General features: G+C 44.0%; 1 protein-coding gene and 1 pseudogene across 1 annotated transcript; one reads left to right on the top strand and one right to left on the bottom strand.

Annotated features, from left to right (window-relative positions):
- Positions 1–1,502: 1,502 nt before the first annotated feature.
- On the bottom strand, positions 1,503–23,579 carry RNF114 (ring finger protein 114). The gene is made up of 6 exons (XM_004462199.2): positions 23,392–23,579; positions 19,265–19,415; positions 17,372–17,478; positions 14,704–14,818; positions 4,698–4,805; positions 1,503–3,369 (listed from the first exon to the last, which is right to left on the bottom strand). Exons 1-6 carry the CDS (start codon positions 23,535–23,537, stop codon positions 3,304–3,306), a joined length of 693 nt encoding a protein of 230 aa, XP_004462256.1. The 5' UTR covers positions 23,538–23,579; the 3' UTR covers positions 1,503–3,303.
- Positions 5,332–6,181, top strand: LOC139437505 (kallikrein-7 pseudogene; annotated as a pseudogene).
- Positions 23,580–23,845: the final 266 nt, after the last annotated feature.

Here is a 23,845-nt window from a genome sequence, read left to right as displayed (position 1 = left end):
ATGTAAGATATGGGCTATAGTTAGCAGTGATATTTTGACAATGCTCTTTCATAGTTTGTAACAAATGTTTTACAACACTGCAAGGCATTGGTGGAGGGATGATGTATGGGAGCCCTGTATGATATACGTTTGTTTTCTAAGTTCACGACTTTTACTATACATTTATTCTTTATGTATGTTCATGTATGAATGACATACTTCAATAAAATTTTATTTAAAAAAAACAAACCAAATTTTATTTATAAAATCAAAACAAAAACACCTGACCAAATCGGACCCCTTCAACATGCCCACCCTGACCACATGGTCCCAAGCCATGGCTTATGTGGCTGCTGTCCCCTTGGTCTCTCTGCTTCTGCTCTTTTCCTGCTATAGTCCCCTGCCCCGATACCGCCAGAGGACCTTACTTAAACCTAAGTTAGATCACATCACTTAAACGCCCCTACTGCTCCCTTCTCACCCAGAGAAAACCTAAGTCAAGTCCTCACAACCACTCTCAAGGCCCTATGTGATCTGCCTTCCACACACACCTCTGATGCATTCTTGTCGCACTTCAAGTGCAACACACATATTCCCAACCTTAGGGCCTTTGAACTTGGTTCCCTCTCCTGGGCTGGGAATGCTCTTCCCCTACATTGTCCCTGGGCTCATCTCCTCATTTCATTCAGGTCTTAGCTCTAATATCATTTTCTTGAACTGTTTTGTTATGACAAGGGATTTCAAGAACAGCCTCAGTGTGTCAGACCTCAAGGGAACAGGCACAATTTGCAACTTCCTGACTTGGAATCAGAGTCCAGGACTTAGCTGATACTTAGGCAAAGGTGGTCTGTATGGATGCAGGGGATAAGTCCCCCAGGTTTCTGGCTTGTGTAGCTACCAGTACCTTCCACTGAAAGAAGGAATAATACAGAAGAGGGAGTGGTTTGGGTGGAGGAGACTGGAAATGTGGAACTCAGCTTTGGCCATATTAAATTTAAGCTTTCTCTAGGATCAGGATGGGAATGAAGCAGCCCAGGAGATTAGCACATTTGGAGTCCCACACCAAGTACCCAGAATGCAGGAGGCACTGGGCTAGGGTTTGGAAGACACTGCTCCTTGAATCCTAACATCCTTGAGGCAGAGCACAGAACTTCAACACATCCAGGACCTAAAATCTTAACCTCATTTACTACATTTGCTACAATGGAACTCATTTACTACAATGCCTTGGGGTTGCTGCCACATCATCTGAACATAGCTCAGTTCCGTACTGGCACCTTGCTTTACAAAGCACTTTCACTTCTTGTCTCTTTCAAGCCTCCCAACTGTGAGAAGTGGAGACTGTGCTCATTTTCCAGAGGTTCAGTGAGGTCCATCTGGTGCAGTGTCAGAACTGTGATGAGAAGTCAGACGGGCTGCCTCAGTGAGACAAGAACCTTGACTTAGAAAGAGTAACAGCCTGCCAGAGGTGCCCCAGGCCCAGACTTTAGCAAATGGTGTTGAATGAAAATAGTCACTTCTGATTACCAGTTGGATAAATTATGAAATTTATTTATATTTCACCTTTTAAAAGCCAGAACATCATAAATTTCGCTTTCTGGAAAGTCATCTTATTAGAAATACATGAAGTGCACTTAATACAAGAAAATAAGTCAAGTTCTCTCAGCGAGATGGACATGCTCTAATCAGTTCCCCCAAATAAAGGTTTTGTCAAATTTTCCTCTCAACTTTTACAAAGATAATCTCAATTCCAGAAATTCTGAGTGAGATTTTTCCAGAAATTACAGTGAAGAAGCTGACTCTAACATTTGGGTCCTCCCAAGCAACAGCACATTAGGAAAAAACTGCCCCAAACGGGCCGCAGTCTTCACTGGTGGCAGGCATCACAGTGACTTAACGGGCTGGCAGGGGAGGCCCACCGCAGCAGTGCACAGGCCCAAATCACTCCAACACTTGCAACCTCAGCCACTGACTAGAAAAATTTCCGTATTTTAACAACACTGGACATGAAAAACTGGACCTAATTCCCATATGCCTTCCGGTTGATCAGAGATTCTGCTCCTACAGTTAGGTTGACAGCTTCTTAGCCTTACATTTATTAGTGTTCGTGAAGTATCCTTAACTGCAAATGTCCTGATCTATTACCAAAGCAGGTTTCTAGACCACTTTTGTTAATAACTGCTCATCAGGAGATGGCTTTTGCCTTTATGAATAGTCTGCCTTAATGTGAGACAACTGGGTGTGACAGCAGATCTCCTATAACTTCCCTTTGCATTTAGAAAGGTTTCAAACCCATTTACAGGTTGAAATCAGGTTCATAAGGAAACCATTTCTGACAGAAAAACAATACTAAGTTTAATCTAAGTTACCAAATAAAAGATATAAGAATCAGTACCTGCTGGAGTCTCCAAGTTTCTTTCTTCTTATTAATTTGAGGCCTCCTTTTCATACTTCAAGGACAAGAATGTAAGCAAGCCCCAAATAAAGAGGTGTAATAGACATTCAAAAGTACCTTATTAGCTTGAAAATCAGAACCAAAAAGCTATGGCTCTCCTACTGCTTAGCTGCACTTCCTACCCACTTATGGATATATGAGTTTTTAAACTTTCCTAACCTAGACACACCTACTTTCACTAAAAATATATGGGTATACCTTATCCTAGAAAGGCACCATGCAGGCATTTAAGACTGAACCAGTTAATTTTAAGAGTGTGTAGGAGGAGATCACTAATCCAAACTGCCAGCATCTGACCATGCTAAACCCAGAACATTCACCCCAACAGGACTTCTGAAATGCTCCCCAGGATGGTAACCCCAGATTACGGCAGGCACAGTCAATGACCAACTAACTAGAAGTGCCATGGCATGCTGGGAGCTTCATCACAGACCAACGTGCCCCTGCCAGAGCTCACCTATCTCTGGGACTAGGGAAGGAGACGCTTGTCTCATTTGTGCTATTCATGACCCAGAAAAGATCCTGGCTGCCCTGGAACACCTGACAGATGAACACTGGGTGGGAGGAACAAGGGTGAAAGAAGAAGAGGTGGAGAAGCTGGATTCTCTTCCAGAGTAGTTCTAGGAAGTAGTGGAGGACCAATAAAAGATTAGACCATGTGACAAACAAGTCAACAGTAGGGGAAGACAGCTCTGGCAGGAGCCCAAAGAAAAAAAGAGGCTCTGAGCTGGGGACCCTATTTCCCCTGTCCTTAATGCCACGACTCAATCCCAGGTCTGTTGTACATTTAAAGTGTTTATGAGTCAAATGTTTCACACTTAACATGTATTGGAAGCTCTGGAACACGAGGCAGACAGCAGAAACTGTGCTCACTGATCGATGATGGAGCGCTGCAACACCTGATTCATCATGTCCTCTTCGTCCACGTCATAATCCTACAGTGAAACACAGACAACTCAGCCTTGATTAAGTGTTCACAGCTGTAAAAATGCACTTTCAGTGGGAGAGGAACAATGGCCCAGCCCTGGGCTGTGGGAGGGCTGCCAGGGGCCAGACATCACTCCCCCGTGTGCTGTGCTAGCCATGTAACTTTGGGCAAATCACTTAATTTCCTGTGCCTTTGCTGCCTCCTTCTTTAGGTGAAAACAATGACATCCCCTCAAATGGGGATGTAAATGTAAGAAACTATGACAGAGCCAGGCACTGACCATGTAGTGCTTGACTCATTTTAATTTAGCTCACCAGAGAAGTCAAATGCATGATCAGACACTTGGCTAAAATGTCTTTCCTAAGAGGGTGGATTCAGGGCCCAGTGCAGAATAGGGTTTTTAGAGTCATAAGATGCAGCAGAAACTGCAGTGAAACTAATCCTTTTAAATTTAACGAGGCAATATTTTCTTAGGCATTTTATGAATTATGCTCATCTTTATAGTTTTAACAGAAAGGACAGTTATTATGAAGCCTGAATTTCAGGCACTCTGTTAGACTGAGAATAAATAGCTTTATGACAACTTAGGAGAGATGTGTCCTTTCCTTTTCAGATCCTATAATACAGCCACTGAGACCAAAACTACTCTAAAATCCCAACCTGACACCTATATATGTAAATAAAAGGTTTACTCCAAGCACTGGCCAAATTTATTAATTACTATAATACCAAGACAACAGTGTGACCCCTTTAAAACCACCCAGCTCTGAGGGAAAGGTTACAAATCTGATGACTAAATTTGATTAGTGTATATATAACCAAAATACTTCTTAAAAACATTAAAATCTGGGGAGCGTATGTGGCTCAAGCAGTTGGCTGCCTGCTTCCCACTATGTAGGTGCAGGGTTTGGTTCTTGATGCTTCCTAAAAACAAACAAAACAATTCAGGGGAGCCAGTGTGGCTCAGTGGTTGAGTACTGGCTTTCTACATACAAAGTCCTGGGTTCAACCCCTGGCCCCGGTACCTCAAAATATAGATAAATAAATGAAACCTGTGATACTTCACATTTCCAGCTCCTTGGGAGGTGGGGGGCAATTGTGGGCAGACTGGCAATTCTGGTACTGTATTTCAGCTGCAGTTGATCATAACTACCCTCACTGCTCTCTTTCCGCCTGGCTCACAAGTACAGACCACATGGCTGTGGTGTCAAGAGACTGGGACCCATCACATCGGGGATGAGGCACAACAATGGCACTCAGAGGTCTCTGCATAAGAGGAACGAGGAAGTTGTCTGCTCCCCCAGGGAGAGATCAGAGCATGTGTTCCAGACTCACCACAAAAGTGTCGTAAGAAAACTGGTGCCGGCGCTGGATGTGCTCTATGAAGTTGGCGCTGCGGTAGTTGGGGTCTCCCCAGGGCATCGAGGCACAGATGGGACAAACCTTTCAACAAAGAAGCAAGATCTTAGGCATCTGACGTCCTGTTGACCTCAGCCCTCTGTGGCCTGTGCATGCCTGCCCTTCCTCTAGGACACCTTTCCTGACACACCAGTCCAGGGCTTGGTCACTCCTTCCCAAGCACCCAGCATCCCAGACAATACCGAGTCTCCCACTTGAGTCAAATGATACTTGGAGGTGGGCAAAGGCTTAAATCATGATCCCACCTTTCTCTGTTTCCCTCCTGTGGTCAGAAACTTTTATCAGCCCAGTGTGGAGCACAGACTAGGTCTTCCAACCCAGCACACAAGGTGGCCCAAAAGCGCCAAGAACACCATCTAAATAACCAGGTAAGCAACGTCCCAAGCAAGTAAAACAGCTTTATGTGCTAACTTGACAAAATAGATGGTCAGGTGGACCTCTGCCTTCTGCCCGAGGGGAGGGGGCTCCTGGTCCTGAAAGCTGGGATGCTGGGGTCCACAGAAGAGCCCCTTCCTCCCCTCCAACAGCCCCTGAGAGGCGTCAAGGGGCACAATGGCAAGCACCCTGCTCCCCCCGCTGCTGACCCTCCTGTTGGCCTTAGCCCTGGGGTCTTCTGGACAAGAAGACCAGTATGACCAGGGTAGTAAGATTATTGACGGCGAGCCATGCAGAAAAGACTCCCATCCCTGGCAGGTAGCCCTGCTCAGGAACAATGCCATCTACTTCAAAGGTGTGCCTGTCCACGAGCAGTGGGTGCTGATCGCAGCCCGCCGCAAGATGGACAGGTACACCGTGCATTTGGGCAGCGACAAACTGAACAACAAGTGGGCCCAGAGGATCGAGGCCAGTAAGTCCTTCGTCTACCCTGGGTACCCACACAGACCCATGTCAAAGACCTCATGCTCCTGAAGTTAGACACCAAGGCCACGCTGTCCCCCACCATCAAGGAAGTCACCCTCCCAGCCATTGTGAGCTCCCGGGGACGGCACACACCGTGTCTGGCTGGGGCACCAGCAGCCCCACCGTGACCCTTCCCTCGCTGCTCATGTGCACTGAAGTCAGGATCATCTCCCACAGCGTGTGCAAGGCAGTTTACAAGGACCTACTGCACAGGTCCATGCTGTGCACCGGCATCCCCGACTCCAGGACCAACGCCTGCACAGCAGTGACTCGAGGACCACTGATGCGCAATGGTGTAGTGCAAGGCGTGGTGTCCTGGGGGACTCTGCCCTGCAGTCAGCCCGGTAAGCCAGGGGTCTACACCCAAGCCTGCAGTTCTAGGAAGAGACTACTGAGAATATCCAAAACGGAGAGCCTGATTTGAATTCATCACAGCATATTTATCATAGCAAAAAAAGTGGAAACGTTTCAAACTAATGGATTATTTTATGTAAACAGTAGGCCAGAGTGACAGAAAATTATGAAGCCATTAAAAATAATACTTATGCAGAATTGTGTTATACAAAAATGTTTTGCTGTATGTTATATGAATAAAATAAAGCTACAAACATATATATGTAAAAAGAATAAAGTCTGAAGGGATATGCACCAAATTGCATATGGCAGTAAAAAAAAATAAAAATAAAAAGGTCAGCTAAGGAAGATAAAAGGTTGATTTGGGCTTTGAAGGTTTAGAGGTATATGGAAAGGCAAAGAGAACAGGAGAGGGTGCTAGAGGTAAAAGAATCTAAACGGGTGCTACAGGAGAGAGGGAGCATGGAAAAGGGGGGAGGGTGGTGTTCCAATATGAAATTGGAATCCCATGCCATTTGCAAGAAGTAATGGTTACCATGAGGGTTGGCGAGATACAAATCTTAGGTGATGGAAGATTGTTTGAGTGGAAAAGCTCGGCAGACGGCTGCAGCTGTGGAGCTAGAACCCAGGTCAGGGCCTGAGATGGAGAAGGAAGAGAGTAGCTGAAATACTTGAAGTGAAAGAGTCCTGTAGAGGGACAGGTACTAGCACACGGCTGAGGGCTGAAGGAAGAGAAGGCTTCAATACAAACAAAAATAACCAAAAGGATTTCAAGAGGTGAGGAAAAAAAGAATTAGGTGGCAGTACCAGAAATCACAGAGTAATTTTGCAGTATCTATCAAAATTATGAGTACACAACCTTTGACCACATTAACTGACATCCAGAATTTTATCATACAGAACTTGTCAGCTCCACCCCATCAAGAAGGTGGAAAGAGATGCTTCAGGGCTCTGTCTTCCACAGAAGCTCAAACGAGCAGCAAGAACTGGCAGAAATATCTTTCCCAAAGCTTGAGAAAACAGTTAAAGGACTGCAAGTAAAAGGACAAGTGCCCAATCAAGAAAGACTATTTACAAGTGGCAGGATCTTGTGGTGCCCGGCCCCATCCTGCACTGGCTCGGCACTCTCCCAGTGTACATCACTGCTCCTGGTTCTAGAAGGAACAGAGTAACCCTTGTGCCTATACTGGAAACAGGTATGTCTGGTCTGGCCTTTTGGTAGTGGCCTGAGGGACTTGCTACCCCAGAATTTGCTGTGAAAGGACGGGAGCTCATGAGCTGCCTTTTCTACAGAAGGCTGCTGGACAGCGGTCAAGGCATGCTGCCTGGGTTAGGATGACACTCAGTGCAGTGCCTGGGATCATGAGAACACCGTTTCTGAGGGAAGTAGGGACACTGCATCTGGTAAAGGGGGGAATTCCTAGGGCCTCAACTGCATGCCCAAGACAAGATTCATGTGCAGAAAGGATCAGGGACGCCCTAACCCATGGCCTGGAGCTATTCTCTAAAGTTACTATAAGGGTAAGCTCTGAAGGAGAGCACTCCCACAGGTCAATCTGCAAGGACTGGGAGAAATGTTTGTTTTTCTTCTTTATTAGCTACTGGCACTCAAGGAAAGCCCTGCCACACTAGCCAGATACACGATTAGGGAATAAAGGCCTCAGAGTCTAAATTCCAGCAACACATTAAAATAGCAAAATGTCCAAGTTTCAAACAAAAGATTCCAGAACATACAAAGAAACAGGAAGCAATGGCCCAGGCAAAGATTAAAGCATTAGAAACCAACAACGAGGAGGATGAGACTTGGGACATAACAGACAAAGTCTTTTTAAAAATGGTCCTAAATATGCTCAAAGAGCTAAGAGAAAACATGGACAAAGAACTAAAGGGACTCAGGAAAACAACAGATGAGCACAAAGAGAATATCAAGAGAGATGGATATTATGAAAAGGAACCAAAGAGAGCTGGAGACCAGAGTAAAAGAAGTTAAAAATTCCCTAGAGGGAGAAGCGGACTTGGCCCAATGGACAGGGCGTCCGTCTACCACATGGGAGGTCCGCTACTCAAACCCCGGGCCTCCTTGACCCATGTGGAGCTGGCCCATGCTCAGTGCTGATGCGCGCAAGGAGTGCCGTGCCACGCAGGGGTGTCCCCTGCGTAGGGGAGCCCCATGCGCAAAGAGTGTGTCCTGTGAGGAGAGCCGCTGAGTGCGAAAGAGAGTGCAGCCTACCCAGGAATGGTGCCGCACACACGGAGAGTTGACACAACAAGATGACGCAACAAAAAGAGACACAGATTCCCGGTGCCGCTGATAAAGATGGAAGTGGTCACGGAAGAACACAAAGTCACTGGACACAGAGAGCAGACAACTTGGGGGGGGCAGGGGGTGGAAGGGGAGAGAAATAATAAAAAAAAAATTCCCTAGAGGGATTCAACAGCAGACTGCAGCTAGCAGACTAAAGAATCAGTGAACTTGAATATAAGACAGTTGAAATCATCTAGTCTGAAGAGGAGAAAGAATGAAGATGAGTGAATAGACCCTGAGGAACCTGTGGCAAACCATCAACGCATTTAAGAGGCCCAGAAGGAAAAGAAAGAGGCAGAGAGAACATTCAAAGAAATGACTGAAAACGTCCCAAATTCAACGAAAGACAAGAATATATACATTCAAGACGCTCAACAAATATTATAATCCAACTATCAAATGCCAAAGGTAAAGAGAGAATTCTGAAAAACTCAAGAAGAACAAAGGAGGGTCAGTAAGAGTAAATGCAGATTCCTCATCAGAAACCATAAATGCAAGAAGGCAGTGGGAGGATATACTTAAAGTGTTGAAGGATTCTACAATCAAGAATTCTACATCCAGCAAAACTGTCTTTCAAAAATGAGGGACATATTAAGACATTCCCAAATAAACAAAAGATGAGGCAGTTTGTTACCAGTAGACAGGCCCTACAAGAGATGTTAGAGAGTTCTGCAGGGTAAACAGAAAGGACAAAAGACTAGATCAAAGTTGCCTGAAGAAACAAGGGTCCCCAGTAAAGGGAACATATATAAATGCCAGTACTATTTGTATTTTTGGTTTTTAACTCCAGTTTTTACTTCTTACAAGATCTGAAAGGCAAATACACATAAAATGTGATAGGAAATCAGTGATTTTGGACTCAAGACTATATAAATATGCAATTTGTGATAAGAACTACATAAAGGTGAGGGGCCAGAGGCATGTAAGCACATAGTTTGTGTACACTATTGAAGTTAACCTGGTATCTAAGCAAATGAGACTGTGATAGTTTTAGGATGTTAAATTTAAGCCCCCTGGTCACAACAAAGAAAATACTGGAGAATATGTAAGCTCATAGAAACAGAAATTAGAGAACAGGGGAGTGTTGCAGGAGGAATGGGGAGTTCATGCAAAACAGGTGTAGGTTTTTGTTTGAAGAAATGGGAACGAATTAGGAATGGAAGGTGGTGAAGGTGCCTCAACATAGTTGCATTCCACTGAATGGTATGCTTGGGAGGGGTTAAGATGGGAAAGTTGATCTGGAACACAGGTGGGGTGGAGGGAGATTTAAGCAATTAAAGGCAATACATGATCCTGGAAAGGCTCTAACAATGAAGGAGAGAAGGGTCAAAAGGACATTACTGGGAAATATGAAGAAGTTGGTACACAGATTATAAGCTTTATATCAATGTTAAATTTCTTGAAGTTGATAAGTGTATTTAAGGGGAGAATGGATATATAAGTAAATATACTTGTTCTCAGGAAATGTACCCAGAAGTATTAAGGAGCAGGACCTATACAACCTGCACAAATGTTCAGAAAAAAGACTGAGAAAGAAACTGATAGAATGATATGGCCAATGTGGTAAAATGTTAAAATTCAGTATCTGGGGGAATAGGGGTATGTTGGAGCTCTCTGTATGGGGTTTGTATTATTTCTGTAACTGTCCTGTAAGTTTTAAAGTATTTCAAAATAAAAAAGCTTGAAATAAATATATATAGATAAACATAGGAAAAAATATGTAAAAATCAACATTTGTGAATTACGGAAAATTTCAAACATAAAGAAAAGTAAATACTACTTTAATGAACCAGTTCTTTTAACCCAGCACCTAAAGTTTGCCATTATTTCAGAAAAAAAAAAATGAAGCAATTTAAAATAAGACATTTTACCCCTAAGTGCTTCAGTACATTCCTTACAATCCATTTCCCTACATAAAAATGCAATTATCCCACCTAACAATCAACCGTGATAATAGCATTTAGGGAAGCCAACTTGGCCCAATGGATAGGGCATCCGTCTACCACATGGGAGGTCCGCGGTTCAAACCCTGGGCCTCCTTGACCCCTGTGGAGCTAGCCCATGCACAGTGCTGATGTGTGCAAGGAGTGCCCTGCCACGCAGGGGTGTCCCCTGTGTAGGGGAGCCGCATGTGCAAGGAGTGTGCCCCATAAGGAGAGCTGCCTAGTGTGAAAGAAAGTGCAGCCTGCCCAGGAATGGCACCACACACACGGAGAGCTGACACAGCAAGATGACACAACAAAACAAAACAGATTCCCAGTGCCGCTGATAAGGATAGAAGCGGTCACAGAAGAACACACAGCGAATGGACAGAGAGCAGACAACTGGGGCGGGGGGGGGGTGGTGGTGGTGGAAAAAAATAGCATTTAGCATTCAGTCTTCACTCGAATTTCCTACTATTATTGTCTGGGAATAATGCTGATGTCCATCAGTAAGGGACCAGTTAAATGATGGTACAGCCATGTAAGAGAGAGATCTGTGGAATCATTAAAACAAATACTGACATGGAAGAGATGCCCCAAAACTGGTAACAGTATATGGAATAGGTTATCATTTGCACAAAAAGGGGACATACCTGATCCTCAAGACAGGCAGTCAAAAAGGTACAGATGTCTTTGAACCTTATGATTTCATATTTTTCTATGTAAGTTACTTTAATTATTAAGTTACAAGCTTCTGAATAGCACTGCTCAAATGTTAATGATTACCCAATGAAGGCCATTTCTGATGTAGTGAAAACAGAACTGGTTTAGGAGCCAGAAGCCCTGGGTTCCAGAACTGGATCTGCCACTTAACTAACTCGCTATATAATGTGAGCAATCCCCTTAACTTGGGAGGTCCACCAATTTCTTCTTTATTTGCTTCTAAAAATAAGTGCAGAGGAGATGATGGGAGGAACTGAACTAGCTTACCTCTGCTATTATATTTAACATTTTCTTTCAGTTTTCTAATTATCAAAATAGTTGAGCCCATCTACCTAATTTTAAAGTGGAAAATGGGCAGTAGGGGCAAGTACGTAGTATTTGTGTATGTCTGTGTCTCTGCACATTTGCTCTTTCAATTGGTAATTAGTTATTAAGAATCATAACTAAAAACCTCTTGAAGATGGCATTGAAAACTTGGCTTTGGGATATTCTTCATTGAATATGCCTCTTACATTGTCTAGTAGAGTCAAAGAACATGTACCAGCCATTTCAGAATCAGAGAAGACACACACAGCAGGTATAATGACTATTCTAGGTTGGCATCTGCTCATATAAATTTCAATAATTGTATGTGTGATAAAAGATAAATATTAGAAAGATGAACATTAGCATCAAATAATGAGACTGATTTAATTATTTCTGAATGAGAACAATCAAAATTCTTTGTGACTGTCTGAAAACTATTTTTTTTTCCGTTTTTTTGGTCTTTTTTTAATATTACATTAAAAAAAAAATGAGGTCTCCATATACTCCCCACCCCCCTCACCCCACTCCTCCCCCCATAACAACAATCTACTCCATTATCATGAAACATTTATTGCATTTGGTGAATACATCTCTGAGCACAAAAACTATTTTGACTGATTTCCTGATAGGCTCACTGGCCACGATGGTGTGGCTTATTTTTATTTTACTGTCAAGTGGTAACATAATACATTCATCATAGAGTAATTAATCTGAATATAGAATTGCAACAATATAAGGAATCGGGAAGCGGCTGTGGCTCACCTGATAAAAGCATCCACCTACCATATGGAGGGTCCAGGGTTTGGTACCCAGGGCCTCCTGACCCGTGTCGTGAGCTGGTACATGCAGTGCTGCTGCGCCCAAGGAGTGCCATGCCATGCAGGGGTGTCCCCCGCGCAAGGAGAGCACCCTGCAAGAAGAGCCACCCCACGAGAAAAAAGCGCAGCCTCCCCAGGAGTGGCACCGCACACATGGAGAGCTGATGCAGCAAGATGACGCAACAAAAAGAGCGACAGTTTCCCGGTACCACATGACAAGGAAGCAAGCAGACACAGAAGAACACACAGCAAATGGACACAGAAAGCAGACAATGGGAGGCAGGGAAGGGGAGAGAAATTTTAAAAAAAGAAAGAATATAAGGAATCATTGGGACAACTGGTGCTGTAGAAGGGAACCAAATAAATAGGAAAGGGGCCAGAGAGATTTTTACAGCACACTATTCATACCATGAACTGACTACACACAAAACTGCAAAGAGGTAATAGAAAACCAGGACTCCAAAACCAGCTGGGACCACGGAGAATGTTATCAGCAGGATGCCAGGTTCCAGAGGGAATAAAGGAGAGAATAGAGAAGACACAGCAACCAGCTAAAAAACCACAAGCTTGAGGGGAAAGAAAAACGTTGCTACCTAAAGAACCTACCAGACTAAATATTCCTCCCACCTATCAGACACAGAAGACTTGGGCATGTTTGAAGGGACATAAAGGTAAGCAATGGGTAGAGAGAAAAGCTGAAGGTGAGGGAAGAATCATGGCAGGTGAAACCTTGGGAGCAGGGAATAAGCGTAACATTTTCTGAGCTCTTACTCCGTGCCCGGCCTGAGGCTTGATTCTTTATAAAGACCTAAAAATCCAAGTAGACAAGACTTAGACTTGGAAAGAAGTACACTTGCCTCAAACAGGGGAAATGACAAGAACCAAAGGCTGCAAACTCAAGTGCTCACAGGAGCTAGCCAGTATGGCAAATGACTGAAGCAGGCCAGGTGTAGCAAGGACACACGTCCCATCTGGAGGAGGCAGTGACTGTTTGAGCCAGTAAACTCTTGTCAGAATTTCTAATTTTTCAGATATTGAGTATGAAGACCGAGAAATCTTCTGATTTTTAAAGGTTAGAGAAATAAATATATGTATATATCCCACAGGCTGCCAGTATGTGGCCTCAGGGGTGGGGAGGGACTGACTATAAGGAATAAGTCCATCTGATATTTTGAAATTCTGAGTAAAAAGCAGGATTCAGTGTTACATGCAGGAAGGATGAGGTAAGCTAATGCCCACAGCTTAATGAAAACATTGCCCAGTAAAACCACTAGGGAGTATGCTAGCCCCAACAGGGCCTGGCTAAAAGCGGGGAGCACAATGGGGTAAACCAGTGCAGTTCTCTACTCCGGGGAGTGGGAAAAGCAGAAGCAAAGATGATCCAACTCTGAAATCTGTCACAGCACAATGCTAAGATGCCAGGGAGCCCAGGGGAAAAAGACGCTGCACTGATGAGAATTTGGTCTTCGTAAGGAGTTCAATAAAATCAGGAGAGATTTAGGGAATTCTTTACTTGGTCAATAATATCTTTATGACAGAGAAAAAGAATGGTAACAGGTCAAATAAGATGAGCACTGACAGCTGCCCAGTACCCTGATAAAAGCCCGTGTAAATTCTAAAGCCTCCACCCCACCCCCTTTAAAGCAATGAAGCTGCACACTGCCCAGAGAACTAGGTATACTGTTCAAGAGAAGCAGTCTAAGATAAATGGGTAAACCCAAAACTGAAGAGAATGTATACTGAGATTTAGTCTGTCCATCACATTGAAAGGGAAGGGTAACATCAATTGCTGAGATGAACCAAATCCAAACATTGTTTGAGAAAAGAAACTGCATGCTAGTTCTTGATATTTAAATAAAATGTCAAAGAACTGATAAGCCCTTTTTCCTAATAATTTCATCTGAATCCTCTTTCTCCACAAGTATGAAAAGAAGCTATTCTCAGAGGGAAAATGACAAGTTATGGAGGACAAACTTGGTGGCTGCATCAAATGATCACACCAACAATGGAGCAAACAGCCCCCATTTGACCCCTAAGATGACTCAAGCCGAACACATCACTGACATAGCATCCCTGCCTAATCACGAACAGACAAACCCAAACTAAGGCATCCTGCAAAACAACTGACCTGTTCTCTTCAAAAACATCAAAGATAAAGAAAGGCTGAGGACTAAGAAGACATGACAACCAAATATAGCACAATGGATCCAAGAATTCGGGACCGGGGGAATGCTATGAAGGCCATTACAATTGTTAAAATCTTGAACACAGATGCCACATTAGATTGCATCAATGTTGTTTCCTGAAAGTGATAATTATACATACAAAAAATATAGTAAGAAAATGTCCCTGTTCTTAAGAGATACATGCTTAAGTACTTAGGGGCAAAGAGCAACATGAACCATTTATAATATTTTCAAATGATTGAGAAAAAAACCATGTAATATATAGAGTATGGTAAAGCAAACATAGCAAAATGTTCATTTATGAATCTATGTGAAAGGTACACAGAAGTTCTTTGTAATAATCCTGCAATTTTTCTTTAAGTTTGACTTTTTACATGATAAAAAGCACAAAAAAAAAATTACTCTTACCACAGATTTGGTATCTGTACTATGGGATAATTTGCAGTGCTCCACAAGTCCTTCCTGGTCAAAGTTCTTCTCGGGACAGTAAGGGCAAGGAAAAGTATAACGGTTTGGGACATTCCTGGAAGATGAAAGGCAGGAAAAAAGAAAAAAACCTCTGTGAGCACATTTTCACACAAGTTCAACCACAGTATACTCCAAAAAGAAGCCAAGTTCACTGTGTTATACTAAGAATTATGATTATCACTTTAGAATCAGGTCAAGCATTTTGAACATGTAACTTAACAGCACGGCTAACATTTGGAGTCAGTATGAGAGCTATCACCTTCCTCTCCTTTCCGCCTGCTGCCCCAACAACTGAATAGTCTATTAGAAACTCAAGGGAAGCGGACTTGGCCAAACGGATAGGGCGTCCGACTATCACATGCGAGGTCCGCAGTTCAAATCCAGGGCCTCCTTGACCTGTGTGGAGCTGGCCCATGCGCAGTGCTGATGCATGCAAGGAGTGCCCTGCCACACAGGGGTGTCCCCGCATAGGGGAGCCCCATGTGCAAGGAGTGCGCCCTGTAAGGAGAGCCACCCAGCGTGAAAGAAAGAGCAGCCTGCCCAAGAACGGCGCCGCACGCACAGAGAGTTGACACAACAAAATGACGCAGCAAAAAGAAACAGATTTCTGGTGCCACCGGTAAGGATAGAAGCGGTCACAGAAGAACACACAGCGAATGCACACAGAGAGCACACAACTGGGGGGAGATGGGGGAAGGGGACAGAAATAAACAAAAAATAAATCTTAAAAAAAAACCAAAAAACTCACCATAGGCAATGATAAAACCTGGATAAAAAGGTAAAAAAAAAAAACTGGATGAAGGCATTGGAGAACTTTCAGTATTTGTAGAGGTACAATCTCTAAGAAAAGGGTAAGCACAATGATGTGAGTGACAGTCTCTGCTGAGGCATCTGACATTTTTCAGAGTGAAATAAAAAAAAGTCCCAGAAAGAAGAGGTAGTCCTTCTGGGATGAGGACAAACAGGGTGACCTTTTTGTAAGCAAAATACAGGAGGGAAGTGGATTTGGCCTAACTGGTAGACTGTCTGCCTACCATATGGGATGTCCAGGGTTCAAACCCAGGGTCTCCTGACCCGTGAGGTGAGCTGGCCCATGTGCAGCGCTGATGCGCGCAAGGAGTGCTGTGCCACGCGGGGGTGTCCCCTGCATAGGAAAGCCCATTGCACAAGGAGTGCGCCCCGTAAAGAGAGCCGCCCAGCGCGAAAAGAGTGCAGCCTGCCCAGGGTGGCGCCACACACACACAGAGATGACACAGCAAAATGACAAAACAAAAAGAGACACAGATTCCTAGTGCTGCTGACAAGAATACAAGCGGACACAGAAGAACACACAGCAAATGGACACCTTGAGCAGACAACCAGGGGAGGGGGGTCAGGGAAGGGGAGAGAAATAAATTAAAAATGTTAAAAAAAAAAAAAAGATTAAAACATGCCAGAGAACATGAGAACTACATGAACTAAGAATCCAGAACAGGAAGACACCTTGTGACGGGAGGAGAGCTCCCCAAGCATTTCCACGCAGGAAAGAATATGCACTGCATAAACAGTGAAAATCATAGGCAGTAAGGCACCACTGAGGCATTAAAACAGGCAGATGGACAGGTAGACTGTCGGCATACTGAGGTTCTACTGAAATCTCGAGACTCCCCAGACACAGGGATGAATTTCCCCGCATGCTCTATTAGCTGGGGGCTGCATAAGAAAGGCAGCATCATATTTCCTGCAGTTCCATGGTTCTGTGGAGATAACAGCCAACAACAGGAATATGCCAATGACATAATGGTAAATGCATCTTTCCTGTACGTATTTTCATGGTTATTTCCTGTTTTTTTTTAAATGCCACTTTCCTGCCTGAACTGGTTTTTGAGAAATCCTATTCCTTCTCTCCACAGTTCCTTACCTTGCTCTAATTAGGAAAGCGTACCTGAAATCCCACGAAACCAGACGACTGATGATCTCTGCCATCACATTTCTGAACAATTTTTTCTGGGATATATCAAGGGAAACCCACTCTTCTCGGCGGAAATCTAAAGCTACGTCCAGTGGTTGTACTGTCAATAGCTCAGGTGACAACTGCCTTCCCTGGCATTTCCATTATGACCAGAAAAGCAGTAGCTGAGTAAATTTGGACATGGCCTGACTTGTCTAAGAGCCACCAGCACCTCCCAGGTGGGTCCCTGAAGATGTCTTGGGGGTGGGGGTGGGGGAGGGGTCTGAGGCTGCAGAGAGGCTGTCTTGAGGCCACGGGTGCACAGGACAGGAAGCTTCCGGCTCTCTGTTTAGCATACCCTCTCCCGGCCCTCTGGCTCAATCACTGAGATTGTGTTCAGATTACTCAATGCCGTGACTGAGCCCTGGTAAGTGGACTCCTCAGCAAGTCAACCTTGAAGGTCTGGAAAGAAGAATCAGCCAGAGGAGGAGTGGGGTAATCTCCTCTCCATGCCCAGACTCCTCTGCCCCTCCCCCCAAAAAACTTAGATCACCTTTAGCCAGCTTAATTGTTATACCTTCACTTTCCCAAACTCATACAACTAAATCCTTGAACATGCAGGGCCCAACTCTCTATTAGCAAAAAATGAGCACCTAAGGGAGTGACTGAGTTACTCACCTTGGCTGAAGGGATGCATCCTTCGTGGTGGCCTTCACACCTTCCATGATGTAATTCTGGTATTTGGAACAGGTAGCCACATGGGCCCGGATCTTGGATAGGAAGAACTAAAGAATCAAAGCCCCAAAATTAGTTAGGATCTTATATCAGACCCAGCACATCCCAAAGCAAGGGAAGCTGGAAACTAGGTCTATGCCACCCAGGCAAACAATCTTACCAGACTCCTGACTGTGCCCATGGGGCCAATACCATGACCGTTACGGAGTTTCTGTAATATCAAAGCATGTTTTACTTGACCAAATTAGGACATCTGCTTCCACTCTAACTCTTGTAGAGGTGTGCTTTATTCATGCGATGTTCTTTGCTCACAGATACCCTCTAAATCCAGTGACATTCTTAAGTTTTCTACACTGGCACTTAAACTCATCTCCTTATAGCGAGCCAAGAATCACATTCCACTCAATGCAGAGAAAAATGATCATTTACATAAAAGGGATAGAAGATAGTAACTTGAAAGTATTAATCACCAATATGTGACAGTGATCTCTAAAAAATAAAAATCTGAATTCTATCTCCCCTATAGAATTTAGGTTTTGCAACAAGAAGATGAAAAGAAAGAAGAAAACCCAGAAAAGTGTTGATCACAGGCATTTTAGAAGGAAAGAAATGTAAGAGATGAAGAAAGAGGGTAACTGGGAGAAGAAAAACATTTTTGGAGGTATGCCCACAGTACAATTACTAATTTAAAATGGAGGCAGAAATGAAAAACATAGAGAAAAAATTGCCATTTTAGCATGCATAAAGAGAGATGATGGTAATAAGAAACTATTTCAGTATCTTGAGTTTCTAAATTAAAGGAAACTACCAAAAAAAACCAACTCCAATAATTGAGCTCTGGCTTATGATAAAGAACTTCCTGGCCCTCTGCCAATGGAGGCCTCCCAATTAAAAGGGCTTGGAAACAGCCCTATTCACAACTGTAATAGCCCCCCTGAGCACCCTAGTGCTAAATCTGAGAGGAAGGGGATGTTAAGGTATAGCCATACTATGGAAATAGGTAGGTGTTAAAAGTAATGAAACTGACACACAAGGCTGACCAGTAAGTCATTAAGTGAAAAAAAATGAGGCAGCAAATAATGGAGAAAATGCCCAAAAGGAAATTATTGGGAAAACTGAAAAAAACTGGAAAATGGGCCATATGCTTTGTATCAATGTTATATTTCTTAAACTTGACAACTGTACTTAATGTGGTTACGTAAGTAAGTGCCCTTGTTTTTCGGAAATGTACACAGGATTGTTACATAGTAGAGGAGCATGATGTATGCAACCTACTCTAAAATATTAGAAAACAAAGATAGATGGATAAAATTATATAATAAATGTGACAAAATGCTAATAGTTGGTAAGGCTGGGTGCCAGTATGTTGGAGTTCTATGTTGTTGTCTATTATTTTTGCAACATTCTTTTAAGTTCAAAGCTATTTCAAAATAAAAAGTAAAAATAAATCAACTTGTACACGTATTATAGTATGATCCTACTTTGTAAAAATCCTACATCTGTTTATAAAAACACTATATTTCTGTTTGTCAAAAAATAGAAAATGTTATGCAGCCTTCTAAAGTGAACCATTTTTAAAATCGCCTCTGAGGAATGGGGTGGAGAACAAGCCTACATTATATTTTCATGTTGTCGGAAATTAACAAAATTGTAATGATTTTAAAACCAATAAATTATCAAAATGAAATAGCACAGCCATTGCCATAGGTAACGAGCCATGCAACGTGCTATTTCGTTACCACCCATGCTCTTAACATCAGAAACAGGAAGACAACAGCTCATTTTACCCAACTCATCAGAGAAAGGCACTGACTCTTCCATTTTACTTCCACATACATTTTTACGACAGCCATGGCAAGAAGTCTCTGTGCTCTCAATCTGCCGCTCGAGCTCCGCGGCTCGGACGCCAGGTGCCAGAGCGCTGCGACACACCCCACAGACAGGTTTCTTCGGCTTCAGACATTCCTGCAGGCATGCAGAGCAAAAGCTAGAACAAGACATACAGAGAATCTCCGTCATGCATCATGGAGACAAGACAACAAGAATGGATAAATTTTTAAAAAGACATCAATGAACAACGGATTACTGAAACAACTGTGATACATGGCAAAAAGTGTCAGGGTTGAGATAACACAGTAAAGTTTCAAACATTAGCCCTATTGCTGGGGGATCTCAGTGGGATCCCTGAACCTTAGTTTTCTACTCTGTGAGATAGAGCGAGTGGTACCTGCCTCTAGAATTGTTGAAAGGATAAAATTAAGTATAACACTTAGTACAGTGTCTAACACATACGAAATGCACCGTTAATGGGAGCTGTCATCAGCAGTAAATGCAAAGTGCTATGGGACATCCACTGTATGCCCAGAGGTAAGAACAACCAGTTGTGACTGGAGGTCAGGACTAGTAACACTTCAAAGCAGCATTCACAATAGCCTTAAAAAAAAAAAAAAAGAAAGAATTCAGCTGGAAGAGGAAGGTAAGAATATTCTAAGCATTAAGGCTTAAAAATTCATGATGAATTAACAATCTTGTACAAAGCAGTAGGGAGCCACAGGTTTAAAGCAAGCTATCATTAATATTACCAAATCTAAGTTTTAGAAAAATAACTGGCGATATCATGGAAACAGCTTTTTTTGTTTGTGAGACAAGAGACTTGAAGTAGAAACCAAATAGATGGCTAAAAGCAAGCGACTGTGGGGCCTTGACTGAGACAATAGAAAATGAATTCAAGAAATAAGGTATAGCAGTTTGATATAGTTATGAATTCCAAAGAGATATTGGATTTTGTTTATAATCTGGTCTGTACCTGAGCATGATTAAGTTATGATTAGGGTTTTGATTGGGCCATGTCATTAGGGTGTTGAGTCCCCCACCCCTTGGTGGGTGGGGACTCACAAATATAAGGCATAGCAAAGGACAAAGTCGGAGGTTTTTGATGCTGAGGGTTTTTGATGTTGGAGTTTGATGCTGAAGCCTTAAGCTGGAGCCCTGGGAAGTAAGCTCATGGAAGAAACAGAAGCAAGCCCCAGGAAGAGAGGAAACTTGAGCCCAGGAAGAAGGAAGCCCTGGGAAGAGAGGAACCCTGAACCCAGAGAGAAGCAAGACCCTGGAAGAGAGGAACCCAGGAAGCTTGAACCTTCACAGATGTCGGCAGCCATCTCTTGCTCCAACACCTGAAAATAGACTTGGGTGAGGGAAGTAACTTATGCTTTACGGCCTGGTATCTGTAAGCTCCTACTCCAAATAAATACCCTTTATAAAAACCAACCAATTTCTGGTATTTTGCATCAGCACCCCTTTGGCTGACTAATACATAAGCATGAAAACATCCTGGCTACTTACTCAACCTGACAGATTTAAGACAGAATAACAAAATCTGCCAGGAAGGAGTCAAAATGTATTACCAAAAGTAATCTGCATGCTTGATGACTTTTTTTACTGGTTCTCTTAAGAATTTTCTTCCTTGTCATAAATCTAAATGTCAATGCTGCTAACAAAATTCTAGACCAGTCTGAGAGAAGGCTGAGGGTACAGTGGTGATCTAGTAGACGAAGTTCCTGTCCCCATGATCCGTATGTTCATTTATTTATTCATTTTTAAAATTTTTTCATATGTTCTTGAGTGGAGAAAAACACAAATGTTAACTGCAGACAAGCCACTTTGTGCCTGAGTCATGCCAAATGAACAAGCCTGCTTTTAAACACCCCCTATAGCATGGGTTGGCTTTCAGTTTTTATTTCTTATTTCAGTTTCTATTTCTTATTCATGGGCCCTTTTCAAGTTCCGCCTTCTGGAAGCTCTAACCTATCATGTGCTATTTAGAAATTCCCTTCTCTTGGGCATCCAGCCACCTGCCCTTCTGCAGCTACATTCTACTAGATTTGAGGATTTAGTCACTTAGGGCTTGAAATAAAGTTTTATAAAAACCCAGTGCCTCAGTCAGAGCTGTAGTGATGCTCAAGTTTCACAGCAAAAAAATTAACTAGAAAGAACAGAAAGTAGACGTTGGCTGCAGCTGAGGAAGACTTCTGTCCTTTCAGACATGCTTCCATCTGTCTTTAATCAGCATTCGACCGAACGTGGGAAAGGTTCGTTTGGCTCAAGGAAACCTCTTTTGCTGCTTTTCAGTTGGTAAACTGCTGGGTCAAGCCTCTTTACAAATATTAATAGTAAATGAGTTCCATCAAATTAATCCAAAACTAGGTAAAGCTGAGGATATGGAGAGCTGATCTAAGGAGAAGAGGACCCAATGAGAAAGCTCCCTAGAACTCATTTCAACTCTCATGAAGCTTGCTTCCACCATTCTTAGTTCATTCATTCATTTCCTGATCACTCCCTCATACACAAACATTTGAGCCCTGTAATACTCTCCCACTGCACAACGAGTTTTTACAGAAGTTTGAATATTTGTCAGCACTTATTTACAATCAGTTCACTGGACTGTGCCTTCTAAGGGCAGAATAATCTAGTTTCTTACTATATCCCAAGAATCTGGGACATAGTGGGTATACAGATATTCCAGTCATTTGAACATAAGACTGGAAGATGGTCAGACTGTGCTGAACAGTGAAGATAGAGGGACAAAACAGATAAAGTCACTGCCCTCATGATCCCTAAATTTTGCTCTGAGAAAGGAAGAAGGAAGGAAGCCCCAGGAGAGAAGAGTGAGTAATTTAGATGGGAATGTGATCAGGGAGGTAATTTAAACTGGGATTGAAGGCTGAGAAGGATTAGGAGTGGGGGAAGAGCAGGGTATGGATAGGGCAGGAAGAGTTCCAGGCAAATTTAACCGCAAGTAGGAACAGCCCAAAGCTGGAAAGAGCTTAGTGTACTTGAAGAAGTGAAAGGTGGCCAGTGTGGCTAGTGAGCCCGTGCCAGACGCCAAGCACTGTTCTCTGGTCTAGCAAAAGAGATGCCTGCAGTCCAGTTGGGAAGAATCAGGCAATGGTCCCTCACCTGTAAAACTGCCGCCAACCCTGCTCCCTTACAGCATTGCTGTAGGAATAAATAAGAATGCCCATGAAACCCAGCAAGTGCTACTGTGCCCAGTGATCAGTAAAGAGGTCCCAAGACCAATGACAAAGTAATGCTCATGACAAGTACTGAGGGAGGCCATGAAAGAAATGGCAACTCTTGATGACAAGCAGGTGGCTGGCTACGTTTTCTACCGCTCTTTCAACTTAAGTGCATTTGTGTGCAACGGAGGAAGGCTTAGATTCCAATCTCATCAACCTCAAAGCACCTTCCACAGCCCAGGACTTGCACCAGAAATTTTCACACATACCTCCTTTAATCGTAATAACCAGTCCGAACAGTGTTCAGGCCACAGAGACTAAATTTAAAATGGAATGAAACAAATCCTGTACGCAAGTAAGGAGAAATGCTAACACTCCCTATCTGCCGCTTCCCACCCCCTTTCACATTAAGGGCAGACTGGCTAGCTCTGCATAAAGACTTCCCTTTTGTTCTTTTAGTCTAGCTCAGCGTTTCTCCAACAGTAATGCACACGAGGATTCCTTGACAGAGTTGGCTACGAAGCATCAAATATAGTGTATACTTTAGGAGCAACCTACAATATACGCAGGCTCTCGGTGGCTGGACTTTGTGCCCTACTGAATACCCAGCAGGATGCGACTCCACTGTCAAGGGTGTGAAGGAGCCTGATAGGCCGCCTGGAACCCAGTAGGATCTCAGACCGTAACTGCGGTCCTACTAAGGCAGGCAGAGGATTGTACCTAGGACTGAACAGGGAGTGGGGGTTGGGGAGAGAGGCAAGAGCGCGACGCCGACTTCCACGGGCCTTCGGGAGCCCAAGAGGTTCTAGGAGATAAGGCCCTCTAGGCCGGTGTTCCTGCTTCTGCTTCTGCTTCTGCTCCCGCTCCCACTCCCGCCCCGGAGACACTCCCTGTTTGGGCCTCACCCCTCAGCGCCATACCCCTGCCAGGCCCGGGCGCGCCGCTTACACATGTCCGCAAGGCACCTGCACCGGCTTCTCGTACACCTCCAAGCACACGGGACAGGTGAAGCGGCCCAGGGGGTCGGCCTCCGCCGCCGCCGCGGGCCCCGCCAGCTGCGAACCGCCCTCACGGTCCTGCTGCTGCGCCGCCATTTTGCTGCAGCTGAGCAGCGCGCAACGGCGGCCGAGAAGGAGGAGCCCGAGGGGGCGGGGCCGAGGCGGCGTCCTAGCGAGCGCTCTGGGCGCGGCGCTCGCGGCCGCCGGGGGCGGAGGCGGGGCCTGTGGGTGGGCCCCGCCTCCCAGCACCTCCGAGGGGACGCGGGGAGAGGTCGAGGGCAATCTGGAAAATGTGGAAGCCGGATCTCGAGGCTGGCAAGCGTGGAACGGACTTTGGGCTTCAGTCCCTGATTCCCAAATTTAAATTGTTCACCTGAACTATTAATAGTTCTTTCCAAATTGAG

The sequence above is a fragment of the Dasypus novemcinctus genome, chromosome 24, assembly GCF_030445035.2.
Source record: "Dasypus novemcinctus isolate mDasNov1 chromosome 24, mDasNov1.1.hap2, whole genome shotgun sequence".
NCBI lineage: Eukaryota > Metazoa > Chordata > Mammalia > Cingulata > Dasypodidae > Dasypus > Dasypus novemcinctus.
The sequence above is the reverse complement of the archived record's forward strand: the minus strand, read 5'-3'. Positions and strand labels throughout refer to the sequence as shown.